The sequence below is a fragment of the Sebastes umbrosus genome, chromosome 8, assembly GCF_015220745.1.
Source record: "Sebastes umbrosus isolate fSebUmb1 chromosome 8, fSebUmb1.pri, whole genome shotgun sequence".
NCBI lineage: Eukaryota > Metazoa > Chordata > Actinopteri > Perciformes > Sebastidae > Sebastes > Sebastes umbrosus.
Genome location: NC_051276.1, coordinates 34,604,827 through 34,629,736, shown reverse-complemented (window position 1 = coordinate 34,629,736; position 24,910 = coordinate 34,604,827). Strand labels below are relative to the sequence as shown.

General features: G+C 42.0%; 1 protein-coding gene across 1 annotated transcript; it reads right to left on the bottom strand.

Annotated features, from left to right (window-relative positions):
* Positions 1–1,776: 1,776 nt before the first annotated feature.
* On the bottom strand, positions 1,777–23,142 carry LOC119492943 (protein HIRA). The gene is made up of 26 exons (XM_037777854.1): positions 23,106–23,142; positions 18,785–18,847; positions 18,572–18,682; positions 17,243–17,333; positions 16,958–17,052; positions 16,009–16,104; positions 15,563–15,723; positions 14,755–14,922; positions 14,548–14,661; positions 13,864–13,934; positions 12,813–12,918; positions 12,451–12,672; positions 12,013–12,098; positions 11,428–11,628; positions 11,200–11,343; positions 10,891–11,113; positions 9,519–9,626; positions 9,256–9,404; positions 8,975–9,136; positions 8,801–8,859; positions 7,624–7,729; positions 7,416–7,538; positions 6,286–6,449; positions 6,094–6,182; positions 5,100–5,750; positions 1,777–2,287 (listed from the first exon to the last, which is right to left on the bottom strand). The coding sequence occupies exons 1-25, from the start codon at positions 23,140–23,142 to the stop codon at positions 5,634–5,636; spliced, it is 3,066 nt and encodes a 1,021-aa protein (XP_037633782.1). The 3' UTR covers positions 1,777–2,287; positions 5,100–5,633.
* Between the last annotated feature and the right edge of the window lie 1,768 nt (positions 23,143–24,910).

Sequence of the window (24,910 nt, the reverse complement as noted above, 5' to 3'; positions counted from 1 at the left end):
TGATTTGAGATTATGTGTATTCCTAAATTTATCCTGTTTATTCAACTACAGTGCTTACAGAGAAGGATGTCCCAAATATGTTTTCCTTTCATTTTGTTTTGGCCCTTGATCCAACAGGGCAAAAAAACATGAATCGTAAATGATAAAATCGAAAGATAATGCCAAACAAAAAAAACACATCAGCACATAAAGCTGAACTTTGCCTTTACATAGGGGTGGTTAACCTATGACAGATAACAGTAAAGACAGCTTTGTTCTTTTATTGCACCAATAATGAGCCAAACTGTTTTTTTGCTGAATTTGCAACTGTCCTGTCAAAATGAAACTGTTTCCACCAGCTTTAACACATACAATATGTAAACAGTAAGTCCATGATCATTGAGCTAATTGTATGCAATATGATATAAAACACACAGTCATGTAAAGATGTAAATAGCATTATTAACTACAATATAAGAAGTACAAGTGTTACGACCTGGCTCAGGTGGCAATAACAAAAAAGTGAGCAAATTAAAGGACTGACTTTTTTTTTTTTTTTTACATTTTATTGATTTCTACTTCTACCCCAATATTTAATGGTCAAAATTGAAGCCCAGACAAAGTGAGAGTGCATATTTGTTTTTAATTCAGCAGTAAGGCAGTTATATAATCCTGGAAACGTTGGACTGGTTTTTAAATCTGATGGTGAGTATTGCTCATTAATTTCAACCACTTATGTTGACTCATTTGCAAATGTGTACTTTAAGTAGTAGAAAGTGAACTTACTTATGCAAGAAATTATTTACTGCCACTCAACTAATTAAAAACAATCATTTCAACATAACTTGAAATTTGAAGTATCTCAGATTCATAAACAGACAATTCAATGATCACAGTCGTGTTTTTCTGTGCTTGTGTCCTTTAAAACAAACACTTTGAGACTTTGAGCTGTGTCAGTAGTTTAACATTTGATGTTCTGATATTTTCACCAAGGCTGGATTTTAAGGTTGGTTTAATGCTACAAACTGGTGGGAAGTAACAGAGATTTTGCTCTTTTACGTCCTCGACTTGTCACCTGGTTTGGAGTTGACTTAAAGATCTTTCCCTTTTATGGTCATGTTTATTTCTTCCTCATTATATGAAACTATAATGAGCTGTCTTACTGGATTTTAAACCCACTGTTGAGCTTCCTTAATTTCTTCCTATATCAGTGTACTGTACACAGACCATATTGTGCCGTTGACAGGTGTTTCTGCTCGACTCCACAGAGATTATTTAATCCAACAGCTGTGTCTGTCTGCAGGTTTTGGTGGAGGATGGCAGCAATGCGCTAAGGCCTTAGGTTCTCCTTGGGTTAATATTTTGTTTGTTTTATACATTTTACAACATGCATACACCATTCTCCATGCACACCTTACACTACTGATATTCAAACTCCATACTTTTGGATCTTTTTGTTCTGCAAAATTTACTGTACTTTTGTTAAATAAATTAATTGATTTAATCGTTACCACGGTGTGTCTCCCTATTTGTCATGGCTTTGAGAGCCAGGTTGAACCTGAGACCTCTACCACTGGATACACTGGATGATAATTATTATAACATCTGTAAGAGCCATGTTGTCTTATTTACAGTGTATTTGATTCTCATTGCAAAATTACATTGTGTTATACCTCTGAAAATATTTGACATGTGTTTGAATGAAGGTAATTAGTCATGTTGCGGAATGATCCATCATGTGTGTTTTGCCTTATTTAGACGTGCACGTACAGGAAATAACCAAAACCCAGCTATTCCTCATTTGTTTCTCTTTTCACTTTATTTCTTCAAAAGAAAAATTCCAGCTCGTCTCCGCTCGTTTTTTTTCTTTTTCTTATAGAAAATGGAAACAAAAAAATTGCCTTGTACAAACATTTAAAAATGACTAACAGCAAAAAAAAAGAAAAAAGAAACGAAATAAAACAAAGAGAAATGCTGTACAGATCGGTAAAGAAAGATGGATTCTTCTGTTTGTCTGCGTCTCTCCACACACTGTGCAGTGAAATACAGCAGTAAACAAGATTCCTACGCTCACGCTCTCCATTTATATACACACACTGAGCTGGCAGAGGAGTGCACGACTGCTGCGGTGGACGACCAGGCTAAACACAAGTACTGTTTCTTGAAGTGAAGTTCATTGAGGTGTTGTTGGGTTTCATGACCGCTGCTTTTTTTTTTTATGGATGTCAGACACCCTGAAAACGGATTTCTTTGCAGTGGTTTTTGTCCGGCGACGGAGAGAAACATAAACGGGTTCAGTGAAGAGAATCTGGTTATTTACAAAAGACACAAGAAGCGAAACAGACCAAATAATATATATATATATATATATATATATATAACATGTGTTCACAGCCTGATCTGATCAAATGTTCACATGATTTCAATAAGACGATCCTACAATCAAAACTTGTTGGATTTCAAAAAAAAAAAAAGCTGCAGCGGACGTTGTGAAACTATAACATATGAAAGAGAACTCTGATGACCTCGGAGGCCTGTTTGATACATCATAATATACGCTGAAGATTTGCAAAGCCGAGTATGAGCTACTGGAGCCCAGCTGCTTTCAGATGGCCGACGTCAGCGCGTTTTCCTCGAGCAGCTTACTGATATTTACAATAAATGTGTCTGGATGCGACTGTGGCACGAGGTGACAGTAAAAGAGGTTCAAGTTTGTAGATCGGAGGAGGTTTTTATTAAACCTGTGTGGATTTAGAAGAAAATAACTCCTTGTTAAACACCTGCAGACAGGCAGGAGAGTGTATATACGGTAAATATGATATCTGAGACGTCATGATGAACGTTAAAGAGTTCTGAATTCGTTCATCCAACACAATGAGACTTTTTAAGCTCACTCATGTTAAATCCTTGTTTGAATAAAAAAATTCTAAATATTTGATCATCTTGATTTTAGGTGCTGATGAAGTTCAGGTAAAAAAATGATTATATTGAGCGTAACTATTGATGACATGACGTCAAACGGTTGTTTAAAAATGGCCTCGACAGGTTGTACTGGTGTCTTAACGTAGTTGCAGATGGAGATGCGACAGATCCACGCTGCTGCACATCTACGAGGGATTGTGTTCATGTTCGCTGTTTTAGTCTAAATTCAGTCACGTCTGGCTGCTGTGCTTCCTGTTTCACATTTTCTGAAAAGCTTTAAGTGCTCTCTGACCGACCGTGTGAATGCTTTCGTGGGTTAGAATCATAAAGATGGACGACATGACAGCTCCCCAAAAGTGAAACCAAAAAAACATCTGGATCGCCCCCTGGTGGCTGGCTGCAGTATAGCTCATAAGAAGTCAAAGTACACGTTAAATACATTTTTACCAAAGATGGTTTCTGTCATTTTAGGTAGTTCTTATCACGCTGAAGTTTGTTCAAGTGCTTCGGTGGGAAATATTCGAAGATATTGGAAGCTTCGCGGAGCAGCGCAGCGCCACATGTTCTTCTGTCGGTCTGTTTCCGTCTCCCGACCGACAACAAACAGCGACATCCGTCTGAGAATAACTAATAATAATTCATGTTGAGTAATGAATAATGTTGTGGATTATTCTGTATTTCATGGGCTATTTTGTGATTTATACATTATTACATACATACTACAAAAAAAATGTAAAAACTAAGTATTCAAATATTGATTTGGAGATCAATTACCATGGCAACGGTCGAAGCTTCGAAGCACTCGGGTCAGCCATACGATCGCTGTACGGCGCCAGGTGGAAACCCGTGCAAAAGTTTATTAACCGGTGGGAAAACTTCCCCACCGTGCCGTCCCTAAAAGACATATTATGATTAGCTGTTGTGTCTTTCTAGCCAAACAGCTACCGTGGTGCTAACGTAGCAGCTAAGTGGCTAACGCTAACAAGCTGCGGCTCTGCTCGGCTCGGGCGGGTGACCTCGATACCGCTGCTCCAGCCCCCCCGATCACTACCAAGCTGACTCCAAATGATGTCAAAATCTAGGGATGCACCGATACCACTTTTTTCAGACCGAGTACAAGTACAAGTACTTCGATTTGGGTACTCTCCGATACCGAGTACCGATACGAGTATTTCTCTGTGCCTAAAGACCCTCGTTAACAGCCAGCTGGAGGGTGTGAGCGACACAAGGCAGGCTGGGGAGTCCCGCATACGAGGCGGTGCGCCGCGACCGGCTCTAGGTCGGCTTGGAAAGGCTCGGGGCGAGGTGGCTTGCGGCACAGCTTTACAGCGCTCCCACCTGGACCTCGCCGCACCGCGGACAAAGGACTTGCTGCGCCCACTCTCCCCGCCGGGGAGGGACGGGGCCCCTTGCTCCCGGTGCGACTGTCGACCGGGGTGGACTGTCCTCAGTGCGCCCCGACCGCGTCGTGCCCCCAGATCGGGGCTCAGCTCACGTAAAAAAGGCGCCAGGGGTCCGCGGCGATGTCGGCAACCCACCCGACCCGTCTGGAAACACGGACCAAGGAGTCTAATGCACGCGTGAGTCAGAGGGTGCAAGCAAAACCCCGTGGCGCAATGAAAGTGAGGGCCGGCGCGCGCCGGCTGAGGTGGGATCCCGGCCCAGCGGAGTCAGGCGCACCATCGTAAAGTGGTATCGATGTCGTTGTATCAGACCCGATGCTGATATCTGTATCGGTGCATCCCTATCAAAATCTCAAGATGGCAGCTCCGGGATATATTTTGGCTTCACTTCTGTCCGGTGGGAGGAAGTGGCGACGCGTCTTCCATCTTTATATACAGTCTGTCTGTAGAATCCCTTCTGACTCCGTTTCCCAGAGGTCCAGCCCGTATTTCAGAATATATATCTCATTTCCAGCGGGGTTATAAAGTTGATTATCTTTTTCGCTGTGACCTCACTGTGACTTCACATTTGGCGTTAGTATTGTCACTTTTAAAGACGGACAATATGCTCAGGAGACTTCACCCATCGGCAGATTCAGCCTATAAAAAGCCGGTTGAACCTTTAGTCTGGATGCCTCTCACCTTGCAGATGGAGGCGTGTGGTTATTTCTACACTGAAAGGCATCACTTTGGTAAAAGCGTATTGCTCCTTTACATCCATTCTGATTTATATGTTTTCTCTTATGAGCATCTCACCTCTGCTCTCTCTCTCTCTCTCTCTCTCTCTCTCTGAGGAGGGAAACAGACTTGAGAAGGATTCACACACAGCTGCTGCTGCTGCTGCTGCTGCTGCTGCTGCACGTGGCGGCGACCTCTCCATCACCGCCTCTCTGAAGTTCATCTCTTTAAATCCATGATTAGGAGTGCAGGAGAGAGGTGCATAGGTCAGAAAAAACAATGCATTTAGGAGGAAAAAAAGACAAAAGACGAAAGTTCAAACTGAGATTGTGATTAGAAAAAAAACAAAAACCCAAAGCACCCGCCACGTCTCCCCGGTGAGCGACGCGGACAAAGTCTCAGTGCTTGAAAAGCTGCGAACCGGCTGGTAGTGAAGTTTTCACCGAGCCAGGACAGCGTTTCAAGCTTCCCAAGGTGAGGAAAAGCAGTCAAGAGTTTACCCGAGCAGAGCCGATCCAAACTGGTTTCATGATGAGTCCAGGTGTGTGTGTGTGTGTCAGTCAGTCTGTGTGTGTGTGTGTGTGTGTGTGTGTGTGCGTGTAGCAGTGTGTGTTATTTGTTGCGCAGCAGCTCCAGCTGATCCTGGTACTCGGTGAACAGTCTCTGGAATCGCAGGTTTTCAACGATGACGGGTAAAACCTCCCGAAGCAACTCACGCTTACGTAGACCCTGAACACACACAGAGAGAACGAACAGTTAGTATGAAACAGCTAACAAAGAGTTAAAGCTAAATGCAGTACCTGTGAGGATTTCTGGACAATATCTGTCATTGTTTTGTGTTGTTAATTGATTTACAATAATAAACATATATATACATTTGCATAAAGCAGCATATTTGTCCACTCCCATGTTGATAAAAGTATTAAATACTTGACTAATCTCCCTTTAAGGTTCATTTAGAACAGATAAAAAAATGTGCAATTAATTTGCAATCAATCGTGATTAAATATTTTAATCGATCGACAGCCCTAATTTTTACGTGTAGATGAAAGAACTAGAGTTGCGGTCGTACCAGAGTGGTGGGCTCCCAGGCCGTGGCGGCTGACTTGTGGACGGGACCCAGCAGCTCCTTACAGAGTTCTCTGAGACGATACTCTGAACCTGAAGGGAACAAACACACGTCAGTCAACACTGAAACAAGAACACAGTGTTTCTTTTAATCCCGTCAGTCTGTAGAAATCCTCAGAAAGCGACAGTTCGGTACCTTCGTTGACGAGGAAGCGGGCGTAGATGAGCAGCCAGTAGCGGTACTCCTGCGCTGACTGCAGAGCCAGAGCGGACGCCAGCTGGTTCTCCAGGAAGGCCAACGTCATGCTCTGCTGCAGGTGGTGAGGAGTGGACGAGAGGCGGGACGCCAGCCGACCAGCGCTGCAGGGACCACAGACATGTTGTCATTTACTGCTTTATTACATTTCATCTGGAGTAAGAAGAAGAGATTTAGGCCCCGTCTACACGTATACGGAGATTTTGTTTTAATTTCCCCTCCGTTTTAAAAAAAAAACAAAAGATCTCCGTCCACACTAGAACGCAACAACGACTCCAAACGCTTGCTCGGCCGGCAGGTGGCAACAAAGGCTTCATCAACGATACGATGCTCTGGACATAAAAAAGTTATCCTTCCACTCCTCATCGACAATAACATATTATAAGTACAAATGTAAAGTATTAATTAGTCCGAGCAGTGCTAACAAAACGTTGTTGTTGTTTCTGGAGCATGTTCATTACACAAAGCAACCATGGGCATGAAATGAAGAGAGGACGCCATCGTTTCCCAAACGCTCCGTTTAACACATCCACACAGATTAGGGGTGTAACGATTCATCTACTACATCGATGTATTGATTTATATTCCTATGATCCAACTACATGGATAGGTACTCAGCTAGTTGTCCTTCACGGGAGACGTATATCGATATAAAATGGATTGTATGGATACTGAGGATTTGCACCTTGTATTTAAGGATGACAAACCGTTATATGAAAGTGTTTCTTTAGCACTTTTATTAGTAAAGAAATGTCAAACGTTACTCCGGTTCTCCAGACATGTGGCAGCTTGACAGCTCCGCCCTCTGCAGCGCGAGCACGCATCCATGGCGTGCATGCAGACGAGCGGAGCACTGGACTCCTCGCTCTCTCACCCGGTAACAACATGAAGAGAGGGGGACACCTTAGACCTCAGCACCTTAGAAGACGTTTTCAAAAATATCCGATATCCGTAATATCTTTTTGTGACCCAAAACTCTGCTTGCGTGTGGACGAGAGGCCAAAACATAGAAGAAGATATCCATTTTTAAAAGTATCCGTACACGTGTAGACTTAATATTACTGTCTCACTTGAGGTTGCGTCCCTGCATGACAGCCAGCGGCCCCGAGGACGCAGGTGCATCGTGGGTAGGTAGGCAGCTCCTGAAGTCAGCACACTGGACCATAGAGTCTCCTTTATCTGCTATCAGAGTCCTGAGAGAGAGACAGAGACAGTTTAATCATCTACAAGAATCCTTCAGACCAGCAGCAGCTGTCTCCTCTCTCCAAAGTGTCTCACCACGTCTCCAGGGAGGAGCTGAAGCAGTAGGACTTCCCGTTGGACAGTCCGATGACTGGAACTCCCTGCTGAGTCAGCAGAGACTGAGACACTGTGGTGTCGGCACCTACACACACAAACACAACGTTTTTAGAGAGGATAGTGTGACTGGGTTCTGTGAATGGTTACATAAGTCAATATAAAGCCATCTTCATGTGAGGATAAAATCCCTTTTATGGATCATCTTCATGAAGAACAAGAGTCCAATACATCATGTGTTAAATGTACTTTTAAAGAAGCAGTGTGTGGGATTTGGCAGCATCTAGTGGTGAGGTTGCAGACTGCAAGCAAATGAAACTTCTCCCGTGTGCCAAGCGTGTAGGAGAACTACGGTGGACACCACGGAAACATTAATGTCCCTATCTAGAGTCAGTGTTTGGTTGATCCATTCTGGGCAGGGGTCAGCAACCTTTACTATCAAAGAGACATTTTAGGCAAAAAAATAAAAAATAATAATAATCTGTATGGAGCCGCAAAACATCTGATCATTGTGATGAAGGTAACACAGTTTATAGTCTAAGTATATAGTATATAAGTCTAATGCAGTGAGGACCAAAGAGACAATGTACTACGGAGTATTAGGGCCACATTGAGGGAAAACACATCTGAGATTTACACAATAAAGTCAGAATATTACGAGAAAAAAAAAGAAAATAACACATAAAATTACTACTACTATACTACTATGTATATATATAAAATATATACTAATATAATGACTTTATTCTCATAATACTACAACTTTTTTTCTCATAAACTTCTGACTTTATTCTCAAAATCTCCGCTTTTTTTTTTTCAATGTGGCCCTAATGCTCCGTCGTACCATAGACCTACAACAATGATAAATAAAAATGAAAATGTAACCAAAAAACAGTTATTCATTTCCATTTTGAAACATCCCCAGGGAGCCTCTGGAGAGGAGCTGAAGAGACGCAGGTTGCTGATTCCTGGTCTGGACTACTGAAGAAACACGGCGGCCATGATGGAACTATTGTTTTGTTTTTTTAATTAACTGACTCCAGCTCTGTACGTTTCACACAGACGTGAGATTGATATCATGTTCCTCCAGGACAGAAAGCAGATACGTTTTATTATTCCACAAAATGTTCCTGTGTCATCACATGCTGCAGAGTCTCACCAGATAAGATGGTCAGCAGAGACTCGTTCTTCACCAGAGCCTTTTGTTTCTGAACGTCCCTGCACACAGACAGAAAAATAATAAAAAAACAATATCAGTTAACGAAACGTTGCTCTTTTATAGTTCTAGAAGTCTAGAAAAATTACATTTCTAACAAAAGGTGTGAGCACTGACCAGACGGACAGCGTCGCTCCAGCAGTCAGAGCCATGACGAAGTGGGCGGAGCAGTGCAGCGCTGACACCGGCGTGGCCAGCTGGATGGCAGGAAGGAGCCGCCGCCCACAGGAAGAGAACACCGACAACATCCTGTCCTGACAGGCGACGGCGAGGACTTCACTGAGTTGGAGAGGAAGAGCCGGATGAGTGCTGGCGATTCTTTTATTTATACATACAATCAACTGAAGCTTAAAAAGACGAGCTCTATGTGTCTGTGTATGAGGCGCCGGGCGTCGTACCTGCTCCCTGCAGCGGTGACCACTGAGCTGGGCAGCAGCGTGTTCCAGTCTCGTCCGTCTCTGGAGCATCGCAGCTGGCTGAGCTTCGAACCGGCGACCACCGACACCTCGTTCTCCACCTCCAGGAACACCGACGGCTCCATGCTCACCTACACACACATTTTACATTTAACAGGTCTACAGAAGAACCTCATACAACCACACTGAGAAACAACACAACTCTCCCTTTAAGGTGAGTAAAACCTACTAACAGCTCCACATACCTGCAGGCTGAAGGCCTTCTTTATACTCGGTGTTGGTAGTTTGAGAGCAGCTACAGGAGCAGGAGGAGGCGCCACCCTGCTGGGCTCCCGCTCTGCTGCAGGAGTTATCTGACAGGAAGAGGAGGGACAAACACACTCGTTTATCTCCGTCTCTCCATTCCAAGGACATCTGCACAAAAGGAGCTTTTCAATGCTACCTGCTATTTATTATAAAACCGTTAGAGCCAATGAGAGGCTTACTGACTGACTTAATACATGTCCCCACGACCTGAATATGTTCTTATTAAGGAACTAGAATGGCACTCGGAGAGCGCAGACCTCCGCCAACGCGTGACTTTAAAAACGGATCACAGCTCACAGCTGGCGATACCGTGAGGTGGTCGGCTTGTTATTAACACGGTGTGTTTCCGTGTAACGTATCGGCGGATGCCTCTCTCATTCAGCAGCCTTGTTATGTCTGTATGACGTTACACTACGTTGTCCCTCATCCCGTCAGCTACCGCTTTGTTCTTCCTCCTTCCAAGGCCTTCGGCCTTGGCGGAGGTAAAGAATGGATCTCTTAAGCCTGGTTTATGGTTGCTGTGGTGAAGCCGGCAAGAGGTGCGCGTGCCAGAAAATTACGTCATCAGGGCTTTCACGCTGTGCGCAAAGCTCCGAAAGTTGTCGTGGTGGTTTGTCGTGCACCTCTGAATTTTTGTAACGACGCTCTGATTGCATGCGCTGTGCTTTTCGTTTCAACACGGGTGCCGAGCTGGTTGGCCTGTACAGACGTCTCTACGACTGTTCACTCAGAGACCACAGGGACAGTCACATGACATTGACATGACATTCACACTGGAGGAAGAAGAGGCTTTCTGCTGCAGGCTGTGAAAGAATCTGAGAGATTGTTTTTAAAAGCTAAAAAAGGTCTGATGTAAAAAGTGGCGACCTGAGGGGAAGCACCGAGAGACAGGAAGTCATTTAGACTTGGAGGTAAGCCACAGTACACAAATGTAATGTTTGGCGGTACGTAGGTCAGAGTTTAGTGTTCACTACTGTTGCCAGGCAGCTTCCCGGTACCACGCGTTGACTTCTTGCTTATCTACAGAGTATTTAGTTTGTACGCCTCCTGGCGTTTCGGAGCATACTGCAACGAACAACATGCTGAGCATAAACGCCTCTCTGCATGCTCGTAGTGCGCACGCCATCCATAGAGGCCCGCGCCACGGTGTACTCAATGATGTACTCAATGATGTACTCAATGGTGTACTCAATGGTGTACTCAATGATGTACTCAATGGTGTACTCAATGATGTACTCAATGATGTACTCAGTGATGTACTCAGTGATGTACCAGATCATATCTGTTCATCGTTTCCCTGCATCTTTCTACCTGAGAGAAGGGTTGGGCGATTGGAGCGGCCATCTTGTCTTTCCTGGGCCGCCCCTTCTTCCTCTTCTCCACCACCCCGTCTCCTCCGTCCATCAGCAGGTCGGGTTTCCTCTTGCCGAACGACAGGTTTTTGTTGATGGTGGCCATCTTGTCCTCGCTGTCGCTGCTGGTGTCTTCTTTGGTTTTGACGTCTTTCAGGGCGGAGATGCCGTCCTTCGGCCGGCTGGATGATGACAAGAGATCAGGAAAGTCAAATTCTCCTCTTTTTTGAGCTCCACCTCACATTTATACTTCTACTGAGTGAATCACCTGTCTAGAGGCGTGAGTCCAGCGATGGAGGAGATGGCGGCGGTGACCCCTGGTGTGGCCTTTGACCTCTCTGTGAACCTGGAGTCCAAAGCTTTCATTGGCTCCATCTTGGAGGCAGACGTGAGCAGCAGAGTGGACTTCACACTGGAAGAGAAGAGAAGGTCAAATGAAGGGTAAAAGGTGATAGGGTGATAGAGAGTGAGGAGTGAGATGTCTTGATGCTTGTACCCATCCTTGTTGTCCTCCAGGCCCTTGGCGGAGCTGTTGGCTGGAGGCGAGGTGAGCATGGGGTCGTGGCCGGGCCTCAGGCCCAGAGAAGAGGCCTGTCCCGGGCTGGAGTCGGAGCTGAGCTGGGAGGTGAGCTGGTTGGACATGGAGGAGCCCGAGGGCAGGATGGGAGCGCTGTTGAACAGAGCCGGCGAGAAATCCCTGAAGAGAAAGAGAGAGACTATTTGGTTGCGTTTTTTTTTTCCGAAATGCTTTGAAGAAGACATAAAGCTTCAATTTATCACAACTGTCCAGAATAAGCCGCGGAGGAAACATCTGGAACAACTAACTTAATCAGACACTGTAGTAAACATTATGATGCGTTCAAGCTGTAATCAGTAAAAATGAGTATTGGGCGATGGTAAATTATAACACTATCATAAAGTATTCAAACGTAATACTTTGTCCCTAAAATCTACAAATAATCGTGATAATAAATAATCCTGATTATCATTTTGGCGAAGATGTTTTTCTTAATTGACATGTGTTTTATGTATTGTGTGCGTTGAGCTCTCAGGGCCACCGCTGTGGTTCATGTTTTCCTACCCGGTGTCCAGCTGAGCGATACAGAGCGGCGTGATTCGTCTTCTGCCGTCCGCGGTTCTCGTCTCCACCTGCTTCTTCAGAAGGTTCTGCAAGACGACGAGAATAACACATACAAGAAATTTAAGCTCCAAAAATATCAGAAAAGATCATTTTCTCTACTGTGTTTGATTTGTATTTCTTTAAGTGTTTAATCTTCTGTATCTATTCTCTGTAAATATTGAAATATCAGTTTGCATGTCTTTTCCCTTCTTCTTCTTCTTTAAAATACTACTCTCAACATCCTCTGCTCTGTGACTCACCTGCCAATAGTCTGTACCCTGGCAATTAAAGCTTTTATTCTCCTGCATTATTTATATAAACATTATTAATAAAGTCATTTATATATTTCTTTGTCCTGAACCAACTCGACACTCCGTGCAGCTTGTTGGGGCGTCTCACCTTCCTGATGTCCTCCAGAGACTCTCCGTTCATCACACTGTTGAGTTTGGGGGCCGAGGATTCGGGCCCAGCGCTGCCCGGTCCCGAGTTGGCCTGGGCCGAGTTCTGTCGCTCCTGCTGGTATTTGAGCATCTCTGGGTTCTCGATGATGGTGGTGGAGAGCTGAGCCTCGGTGCTGGTTATAGCCAGACTCTTACCGTAGATGTTCTGGTGGATGCTGTTCTGTATGTCACAGGAAGAGAGAGAGAACGGGTTTGATTTGGGTTCTTCATGTTCTGGATTGAATGATGGATCACATAAATCACATGACTTAGTTATAACAATGTGTTGCTATAACTTAAACTTGTATTACAAGGTCTAACCTTCTCCTCCTCGTTCAGCGGGTCTCCCAGTTCATCCAGGGAGAAGTCCAGGTAGGCCACGGTGCCGTCCATCGAACACACCAACATCCCCAGACCTGTCAGAGTCCTGACACACACACACACACACACATCAAACTCAGAGATGCACCAGTGATGTTTCATAATCCTGTTCATAGATGAGTATGGAAGTACTGGATACAGTGACTTCTCCCAGTGGCCAACTGTGGTACTGTAACACAAAAATACCCCGCAGTCAGCTTGTGATTATAAAAGCAGACATTGATATGACCTGCTGACGGGATAACGGGGTAACGGGATAACGGGATAACGGGATGACGGGATGACGGGATGACGGGATAACGGGATAACGGGAGCTACAGACAAGGTCAGGTTGAACGAGGGCTGTACCGATCCAAGTGTGTTTTATTTCTACATCATATTTTATGACGTTAAATCCTCAATTTGAATAAAGTGATTTATCGGATTAATGAGTTAGTCTTTTTTTTTTATTAAATCAACTTTCTGTAATGAATATAACTCGTCAGTGTGTGCAGCGAGCAGGAAGGTAAAAGTGAAAATGATGTTTTTGAAAGGCTAAATGCCAACATTGGTTGTACTTAGCTCCACCGTCACTTCTGGTTGCAAAAAAACAAGATGGCGTCGGCCAAAATGCCAAACTCGAGGCTTCAGATCCATAGTCAAAAACCAACGGGTGAGGTCACAGTGACTACGTCCACTTCTTATATACAGTCTATGTATAATACTAATAATATTAGTGTAGCCTGATCTTGCAACTGTGCAGAAACACCGGCTTTAAACACAATGAATAGACATGAATGTCAACATTATGAATGAAGCTTCGAAGCTTCAAACTATTCGGAACAGCCCTATTTCAAACCATGAAAATAGAATATCTTTAAAACCTTCTCTGAACCTGAAGGAGCTATTTTCATGGGAATGATGTCATCTCAATGTTAAGTCCTTGCGTCAGGGGGGAGACACTAATGCTCTCGTGTGGTAGGCCACACACAACGCCTGTCTAAAAACTCACCAGGAAATGTCCATAATCGATTTATCGAACAGATCATGGATGACCACCAGGGGGCGCTTCAGAGAGGTCAGCTGAAGAGGAGAAACAGACAGAGAGGAAACGTTAGTATTATCACGAACCAGACATGTAACTAAAACAGGGTTAGGAACTTTCTACAGAGTAGTCCTTTAAACACAATGTCCCAATGTCCTTACAATGTCTGTGTAAATGTGCTGTCCCCTTTATTTATTATTTTTTTTTTCTTTAAAGCCATCTGGCTTCCCCTGGTAACGCTGTGTTTAAGTCTGCAGAAATGCGGACTTACGGAAAGCGTGCATAAAGGTCTCAAAAATGTCTGCGATAGAGCCCTCGAGGACTTGATGATTTGACCTTCATGGACTTTGCAGGAATGCGTCTCAAACCCTGTGAGTGTGGACATTGGGATCGGACCTTTATTGAGACCACCAATACCAAAAAACTATAGCAGCTGTGCCAGGTGTTTGTTCCTGCTGCCTCGCTGCTGCTCCTGCATGTTTAGGGTTTAGTCCTATGTCCTGAGATAGAAGCTGTTCATACTGAACAGAACAAACACCGTGAACAACAACAGTGAGGCGTGAAATCTGCATCTCAACTGAGGAACCTGCATCACCGGTACTGATGTACATGTATGACCACGTTCTAAAACAAAGTGAAGCGTGAACTGACCCAGACGGAGAGCGATCGGTCTTTGCTGCCGACAGCGCAGCAGCAGTACGGGCAGCCGGGCTTTGGAGCGCTGCCGTTCTTCTGCTTCTTCTTAAAGATCTTTGGGTTGAATTTCTACAGAGAAAGAAAGAAACCAGAACCATCAGAGTACAGACAGCTGTTTGGGTGAAGTGCACGATTAACATGTGGCGGCTAAAACGTCCTTACCACCACAGTGACAGCTTTACGATGGCCCACAAAGTCCATGTTAGTCTTCCAGCCGTCTCTCTCCACGATCTGAGCGGTAGGACCGGAGTTGTTCATGGCGTGAGCCGACACCAGATACTGACCGTCTGGAGACCAGGACAGACGCAGGACGTGGGTCGTCCCGCCACACTGAGACACAGAGAGAGAGAGAGAGACGAGAGAAAATGATTCAAACCCTCAATGTTGAACTGGCCGGAGAACACACACCCTGAAACCTGAATAAATGAGTGAAAAGACGTTTCCATGTAGTAATGACATAACAGTGTTAGTCACCTGCTCTCACAGCATCATCACACACAGCTGACAGTGGACGTTTCTGCTTTTACCGCTCCGGTGTACGAGCTTAAACCGGTTTGATTTTGACACATTTTGGCAAGTTAAAAAGTAGCCGACATCAGCAACCTGCGCAGACGGCCTCATGACATTAAATCCAGCTTGTATTGCATTAGTAATAAGCGATATGACAACGTGATTAACATAATATGTTTGTTTATAAACGGACGAATGGAGCCACTAGTGTCTGACAGGCCATAGGTAGCTCTTCTGCCTAGTCGGGTCGTACCGCTCTCCCCATGATGAGAAAACAATGGCAATGCTGATCATGTCTGGGCGGCTTTAGAGGTGCATTACCGCCACCAAGTGGACTGGAGTCTCCACACTCTCATTCGGCTGCTGAGTCAAGTGCAACATACATTTTAGTGGTAAAATTGGGTGTACCGGTCCGGTTTGAACATTCTTACACCGGCCCAACCCTGGTGTTTGTTTGTACCTCGCTGAAGGGTTTGGTGATGTTGGCCTCCATCTGCCAGTCCACCGTCCTCCACACTCGGAGGCTGTGGTCGTCGGCCTGCGAGGCGATGTATTTCCCCACCGGATCCCACGTCAGACCTTTAACCAGCCCTGTGTGTCCTCGCAGACACATCACCATCTCTGGACAGACACAAAGAAGACAGAGACGTGGATGAGAGAGAGTTATCTTCCTGCTCTGTGTTTCATAATAAAGAGAACAGTGTAACAGTGTATGGGTTCACCTTTAAGAAGAAAATAAAGTTAATCAACTAGTTAATCCGCCACTATTCTGAGAACAGATTAATTGTTCAGTAATTAAAGCAAAACTACCAAACATTCCCAAATATGTAGATTTGATGCTTTTCTTTGTCTCATGAATATTTATTTATTACCGACAGGGTGAGCTCTGGTGTCGGCATCTCATACCTGGAAATTTGCGAGCGTTCCAGATGACGATGGTGTTGTCCACGCTGCAGGAGGCCAGCCACACGTCATGAGGAGACCACGCCACGTCCATCACATCTACAGACAAAAAACACACACACACACACTGAAATCACCGCCTGAGTCTAAAGACGTGTTACTGGTGGAGTTTTGGCCCCACCTTGCAACTTATACAGGACTTAAAGGATCTGCTACTGACGGCTTTGTGCCAGATACCACAGCAGACCTTCAGAGGTCTAGGGGAGTCCATGCCTCGATGGGTCAGGGCGGTTTTGGCGGCAAAAGGGGGACCTACTCAATATTAGGCAGGTGGTCATAATGTTATGGCTGATCAGTGTATATATATATCTATATACACTCACCGGCCACTTTATTAGGTACAAGGTGTACCTAATAAAGTGGCCGGTGCTAGTACCGGGTGGTCTTCTGCTTCAAGGTTGGACGTGTTGTGCGTTCAGAGATGGTATTCTGCATACCTTGGTTGTAATGAGTGGTTATTTGAGTTACTGTTGCCTTTCTATCATCTCCAACCACTCTGCCCATTCTCCTCTGACCTCTGACATCAACAAGGCATTTCCGTCCACACAACTGCCGCTCACTGGATATGTTCTCTTGTTCGGACCATTCTCTATAAACCCTAGAGATGGTTGTGCATGAAAATCCCAGTAGATCAGCAGTTTAATACTCAGACCAGCCCGTCTGGCACCAACAACCATGCCACGTTCAAAGTCACTTAAATCTCCTTTCTTCCCCATTCTGATGCTCGGTTTGAACTTCAGCAAGTCGTCTTCACCACGTCTAGATGACGTAATGCATTGAGTTGCTGCCGTGTGATTGGCTGATTAGCTATTTGTGTTAACAAGGAATTGAACAGGTGTGCCTTATAAAGTGGCCGGTGAGTGTATCTATATATGTGTTGTGTGCGTCTTACCTCCGGTGTGGTTCCTCAGGATGGTGACACACCTCCACTGCTCCACGTTGGCCAGCTTACTGCTCGACCCGAACACCGTGCTCGGGCCGATGAATCTACAGAGAAAACACAAACAGTCAAAATCAAACAGCGCCGAAAAACACAAACTAATCTTTACATTTCAATTCAATTTAAAACTATTTCTGTGGTTGAAAATACTCAAGAAATACATTTAAAAAAAGCAATATTACTTTCTAAATCACGTTTAGTGTGTGTGTGTGTGTGTGTGTGTGTGTGTGTACATACGCAGCTCTCTTCCACACCATGACCAGCTTGTCGTCTCCTCCTGATGCCAGGTACAGCCCGTTGTTGGACCAGCGCACACAGTTCACACATGCTGCAGAGACAAATATACACTCGGGTTATGAATAGAATAGAACGTGCATGGATTTGTGCTGACGAGGCAATCTGTTATGGTGGGCATTAATAATAGTGTCTGCAATATAGTAGTGCACGACATTCCTATTATTAAATCTGACCGATTGCACATTTATTTGGAACACGAGTACAAACACACTGGACTCTGAGCAGCGGTGGTTGTCGGAGGAGATTCAAAATATGGATAAAAGATTCAAAGCAATAACTAACTCATCAGAATCTGACTTCTTTAGGCTGCTGCCATAAAACCACTGTTAATATTCAGAGTAGAAATACAAACAGCAGATGTAAATGTAGGAACAGGAGTTGGAGAGCTCGTTCTACTGCTTCAAGTTGTCGAATATAAATGAAATAATTAGCAGCTTTCTGTAAAAATCAAGGACATCTGGTGCCTGATTGTGGAAAACAGAGGAGCAGCATCAGCCTCTTTGTTGCTCACAGAGAAAAGCGACGCAGCAGGATTTAAACAAAAAAGAAGCTTTGAAACTAATAGGAAGATAATGAGTTTGCTATAATGGGCAGGTCAGAATCAGTCAGTACCAGACGGTGATGAGGTCCAGAGTGACAGGAAGGTGTGTAATACATGTAATCTGTTACATTAGTTATTGTCAGTGAGTGTTTCTGAAGTCGGTCACTCATCTTACAGAACAGACTAATTCTCATTTTAATGTAATCCACCAGATTTAAGTGCTGGCTGAATGTTTTCCTCCACAGGAAGCTGTTCAAATCACACAAATCTTTCACCGTCCACTTTTCCAACTGTTAATCTACATAACTGATTAACTGATTAAAGGCCCCCCCCCAGGATCACCACGAGGTTCTGGGTCTCGTTACAGCCATAAAGAGCTACTGTGGGCAGCGGAAAGGAAATGATATATCAATGAAACACTGCCATGTTCCTCTGGTAAGTGCCTCATGGATGTTCCATTGATTTTGTGCTATCAGTCAGCCTGTAGCCGGCTTCTGTCTGACAGGACGGCTGGTTGCAAAGACAGCAGCGCCATCGCAGAGGTCGGAGTCAGTGAGGTTTGAACGGATGGACGCTTCAGTAGTGCTCACGCGTTGTTCATGTCTCACGTCTAGTGTGAGGACTTGATCTATAGAGGGCATTAGTATCAGTGGTATGCACTTTTAGTGATAGTGGCTTATCTTTTCAATGGTTTCTTATGTCTTTTCAAGATAAGGCTGGTCGGTTACCTAGGTGATTGTCCATCTGGCAAAGCATTTTGGGAATATTCTCGTTCTTCTCGTCCTCGTCTCTGAGGACCGGCGCCATGTTCCAGATCATCACCTTGCCAGAATCCTCTCCTGTAAACAAATCCAATATCAAAACCCATTTTGTTTCATGACGGCACGATACAGACATCTTTTGCGTTTTATTTTGAAAATCCTGCAAAATCTGGTTCTTACCTTGCCCACCGGTTGCAAATTTTGTCCCATCAGGGTGGATGTCAACTGAAAATATGGGTTTGCCTGTGAAACACAACACATGCGTCAGCATATACATGTAGTAACGATGTTTGTCAAATCACAGACTAACAGATGCTGTAGACAGATAACCAATAATAATTGACAACATTATCAGGGACACATTTCAATACAACACTGGACGATCACAGAGACCTCCGGCTTCGTACTGTTAGTCTGATGGAACATTCCTTTACCTTTCTGTGATTTTCCACAGCTGTCAGAGCATTTAGCATAATGTGAAACTGCTCTCTCTCTCTCCTGGTGTTGTTAGTGACGTAGTGTTAGTGACTGTGGATTAGAGGTTGATCGCTAGTGGATTTTTAAAGGACGATATAATAACGATATTTATAACGGAGCCAGAAAAAGCCGATGTTAATCACATGCACACAGATATTTTCAGCAGAAGTGGCCCTCAAATGATCAGATATGACCCGTAGATGTGCTAGGCTTGTACTTAGCCAAATCATAAAGACCATGCTGATACTTGCTAGCTCAACAGAGACAGCATGCTTTCTGCAGAGCAGCAACCTTCAGTCTAATGCATTAATAATCCCACACTATAGCCCAAAACCTCATCATGTGCATAATTTATGAATAAAGTTGTCATATATAAAGTTAACTTTCATTTAAATAGAGCTCAGATACACACTGACTTGGTTGACCTCTACTGTGGATTAGATCAACGTGAAAAACATCCTATGAAAGTACTCAGATAATATATTTAATTCCCCAAACTCTGGCTTTATATAAACACAGGTCTAATAAATAGCTGCCACATTATTGTTCCTGCAGTTAAAGATAGTGTACGTGGTGTCAGAGTAAAAAAAAGACCACATGAGAAGAATGTCTGAGTGAATACAAGGAGTAGAAATACACAGATCAAAATACTGAACTGTTAACAACACGCACAAACTACCAGAGAACGTGTTCAACAGTAAAACACAGAGAGGACAAGCAGCACATGTTGCACATTAAAGCATTAGAAACTAGTTATCTCAGATCATTAACAAGATATCCAGTTAATTAGCTGCTGGATCTGTAGGATGAGTGGTTTTGAAAAGTACGAGAGCCCTTATGTGTGTCTCTATATGTTATTTCTAGGGCAGTCGAAGTGAAGACACTGGCATCACATGAAGCCCGAAAACCTGATGAATCCATCGGTACCAACCGGGTCATACTAGCTTGTTGCGAAGGAGGTTAAATAACGCTCCAAACGTGCGCTAAATTTTGGAGAGGAAAAACTGGCATGGCCATTTTCAAAAGGGTTCCTGCAGCTGTTGTTGCCTGTTGGGCTGCAGTTTGACATGTTATGATTGGAGCATATTGTTTTATGCTAAATGCAGTACCTGTGAGGGTTTCTGGACAATATCTGTCATTGTTTTGTGTTGTTAATTGATTTGCAATAATAAATATATACATACATTTGCATAAAGCAGCGTATTTGTCCACTCCCATGTTGATAAGAGGATTAAATACTTGACAAATCTCCCTTTAAGGTTCATTTTGAAGAGATAAACATGTGCGATTAATCGTGATTAACTATTTTAATCGATTGACAGCCCTAGTTATTTTATTTTGATCGCTGTGATGATTGTTTTTCGTGCTGAAATAATTAGTCGATTAAGTCCTCCTTCAAGCAAAAACGTGTTTAAAGATTGGAGTATCTTTGAGTTTTGGACTGTTGGTCAGACAAAACTACACATCTGAAGACGTCATCTTGAATTCTGAGAAATACTGAAGAGCATATAATGTCACCGTTTAGTAGACTAAATTATTGTTTATTTGAAATTTGATTATTATTACAAAAACTATCAGTAGATTAACTCATAATTTAAAAAAACATATTTGCAGCCCAGATCCTTACTGTGTTCTGTGTATGTATTATGGGGTTGTGTTTTTATCCTTACTGTGTTCTGTGTTCTGTATTATGGGGTTGTGTTTTTATCCTTACTGTGTTCTGTGTTATGTATTATGGGGTTGTGTTTCTGACATGCCTTTCTAAGAGGAATTAGAGATAAAATGAGTGCACCACTGGAGTGATGGCAGGCAATCCTCTCGCTCCATCTCCGGCCCGCTAGGAAGCAGAGCGGTATCGTCTAACCAACATGTAATGGAGCGGATGCCTGTAGCCCAATAATAATATACAGAATTAGGTTGTGATCTGTACATTTATAATTCCATACAAAAGGGAAGAATTATTTAATCTAGCTTTTAAAAAAAAAAAGTTTTGGTGAGGAATATTGGTATATTTTGGAGGAGATAAAGCAATTGTGGAAGGAAACACATCTTAATTGTATGAAATTGGAAGTGTCCTCCAGTAGGGCTGGTCAATACGACGAGCTATATTGTCAAAACAATATAAAAATGTCTATCGTACTTATTTTTCTACATCATTTCTGTCATGAAATAGCCTAGGCCTATATTTATTTATTTTCTCTCTCTATAATTTCACTTAAAACTGTTTGCAATCAAGTTCTTAAAATGAGAAAATACTCAGTATTTTTCATTTGTAAAGTATTTCATTCACATGTGGCTATTTCATATAGACTATTTATTTATTGAATTAGCAAAAAAAAAACTGCTCTATCTTGATATATATATTGTTATGGGGATATGAAATGATCTTTATCGTGATAGAAGATTTTGGCCCTATCCTCCAGAACTGAATGTTATCTTTAAGTTTGTCTAGTAGAGGATTATTTGCTTCAAATAGAGAGTTGTTTTTCTATATTTGGGGTTTTATGTTTGCTTTCATCATCTATCAAAGTCTATATTTGTATCTGTATCTCAGTTGTTACCCTGCACTATATTCAGCTTTAACAGTTTCTTCATCTCCTGTTATTTTTATATCTGGTATTTGTTTTTATACTCTGTATTACTTACTTGTGCCTTTTTACTAATATGTTTGCACTATGGAACTGTGATGCTGGAAACTTGAATTTCCCTCGGGATCAACAAAGTTACTATCTATCTATCTATCTATCTATCTATCTATATTTACCCATCCAAAAACCAAATATCTCATCTCTAGTTGTTTATCCCTAAATGTTGAAATAAAACATTTTAACTTGTGCACACTGGAAGAAGATTACTAGTTGGTTATTTTGAGTGTCAAAGAAAAACATCTGCTGTTTGCAGCTGGAAGGCTTTGCTTGCTGTCTCTACTGTAACTCCTAGGAGGTTAGTTATGGGCTGCTAAATCAGATAAACATGCATTTGGACATTTAGTTTGTCTGGCATGTTGTGATAGACACTTGCAAGTTCCTAGGATGCTTCACAGACTAAAAGAGTAATCTTAAAAAAACGTTTTACTAACATGTCTGTACTATGGAGCTGTGATGCTGGAAACTTGAATTTCCCTCGGGATCAATAAAGTTACTATCCATCTATCTATCTATCTATCTTTATATCTATCTATCTATCTATCTATCTTTATATCTATCTATCTATCTATCTATCTATCTTTATATCTATCTATCTATCTATCTATCTATCTAAAAAATCTCATCTCTGGAGGTTTATTCTTAAAATGTTGAGATAAAACATTTAACTTGTGCACACTGGAAGAAGACTGCTGGTTGGTTATTGTTATAGTTATAGTGGTTGTTATAGTTGGTTACAAAGAGAAACATCTGCTGTTTGCAGCTGGAAGGCTTTGCTTGCTGTCTCCTGTCAGTTATAGTTAGATAGTTAGATCAGATAAACATGCATCTGGACATTTGGTTTGTCTGGCATGTTGTGATAAACACTTGGATGCTTCACAGACTCAAAGAGTAATCTTAAATAAAGGAATAACTTGAGTGTAATGAACTCAGGCCGTTTCCCAGTTTAACGGTTAACAGTTAACTTTCCCAACAACTGACAGCTTGGAGAGCCTCTCTTCATGTAGCTCCATGATGTGGAGCTTCTTCACAGCCACTAACATAAACACAAACATCTCAGAGACAGGAACAAACACTAGAGTCACTCAGAGACTTAGTTAGTTAGCTGTAATAGCATCAGGAGCTAACAGAGGAGCTAACTAACGAGCTAACAGCTAAACATGCAGAGGAGTGATATTAGTGATATTAAACAATAACACCAGCTGTGTGTGTGTTATTGTTGGGTTAAGTCTGGTAATGTGAGAGATTATGAAGTGACTAACAAGTGAAACAAGTGTTACCACCTCCATCAACATGCCTCCTGATCAATAAACCCCCAAAACCCGACAACAAAAGCCCAACTTGGAGGCTCAGATTCGGATCCAGCAGCAGCAGCTCACCGTTGTGGCTCACCCAGCTCGGCTTCAGCAGCTTCATCTTTAAATGCTTATCCTCCTGTTTTATATTCACTAATAATCCATCAGCAGGAGGATCAACGGTCAACACTTCCTCCTCTCCTCTTCTCTTTGTCTCAAACTCTGTCCCACACTTTGTTGTTTTTGTGATTCAACTCCATCTCTGCGGCAGCATCTCTCCAAGAACACCGAGCAGCAGGCTGAGTGCGGACGATGAGCGAGGGGACACCAGGAAGTCGGACAGGAAAAAGGCGTGCTGTCAAAATAATTTTCTTTGTAGACTTTTAAGAGATATATTTGAAGAAAATAGTCGGTGGTATGTTTTTATTAATTTTAGGTTCTTTTAGTGTAAATTATCAAACTTGAGGGCAAAAATAAACATATAATTTGACACGTCGGTGTAGAATTTACTTGATACGTCTTTTATTTTGAAAAACCATTTACGTTGTAGTGAGCAAACTCAGAATTTAAACTGTCAAGAAACATATGTAATATTTACCCTCTAAATAAATAAATAAATAACAAATCAAATAAATAAATACTTAAATAAACAAATAACAAATCAAATAAATAAATAAATGAATGAATAACAAATCAAATAAATTAATACATACATATAAAAATAAATAAATAACAAATCAAATAAATAAATAAATAAAAAATCCAATACATAAATAAATAACAAATCCAATAAATAAATAAATAATGTGTCAAATAAATAACTTTGTTGTTTTTGTGATTCAACTCCATCTCTGCGGCAGCATCTCCCCGAGAAGACAGGCAGGCTGAGAGTCCGGACGACAAAGCAAGGTGACACCAGGAAGTCGTTCCGTTATTTTTTGACCGCGGACAGGAAAAAGGCGTGCTGTCAAAATAATGTTCTTTGTAGACTTTTTAAAGATGTATTTGAAGAAAATAGTCAGTGGCATGTTTTTATTTATTTTAAGGCTCTCATTTATTTATCTTGGTGTAATTAAACAAACTTGAGGACATCAAATTTGACACGTTGGTGTAAAATTTACTTGATACGTCTTTTATTTTGAAAGTCATTTACGTTGTTGTGCGCAAACTCAGAATTTAAATTGTCAAGAAAACTATGTAATATTTACCCTATGGTATAATGAATAAATAAATAATTAATCAAATAAATAATTTGACAAATGAATAAATTGATAAATACATAAATAAATTGATAAATCAATACATGTTATTTATTAATTTTTTTTCTATTTCTGTGCATATTTATTTTCAAATTAACCTGCACATTTATTTGATAATTGAGGCTTTTATTTCTACATTTCTTTCTTTATCATTTTATTTATTTATTCATTAACTAATTTATGTATTTCTTACAATAGCATCATCCAGTGGATTATTTGAGAAAATATAATTCAGGAGTTATTTGAAAACATATCTTTCATTGTTCAGATGCAGAAACAAGAAATGGTTGTTATAAATGGCAAATTAAATTTATGACGGGCTAAATTCATAGAAAAATGCATGAAATAAAATATAAAAATACAGCCCATTTATTTCGACTAATTTTACTGTGTGATTAAAGGAATGTTTAAAAAGCTGCCTAATATGAGTCTGTCTCATATGAACAAAAATACATCTTGCATCTGTTTTATTTTTTTTTAAATATTTCAGCTCTTAAGAGATGAAAATGTAGTCAGTAATAAATAAAATCAAATGTTTCTTTTCCCATGCAAACACTTATTTTTCTCAGGCAATAATCTTTTTCAATATATTCTTAATCGACGGGTTAAATGGCACCATGCATCCATTCA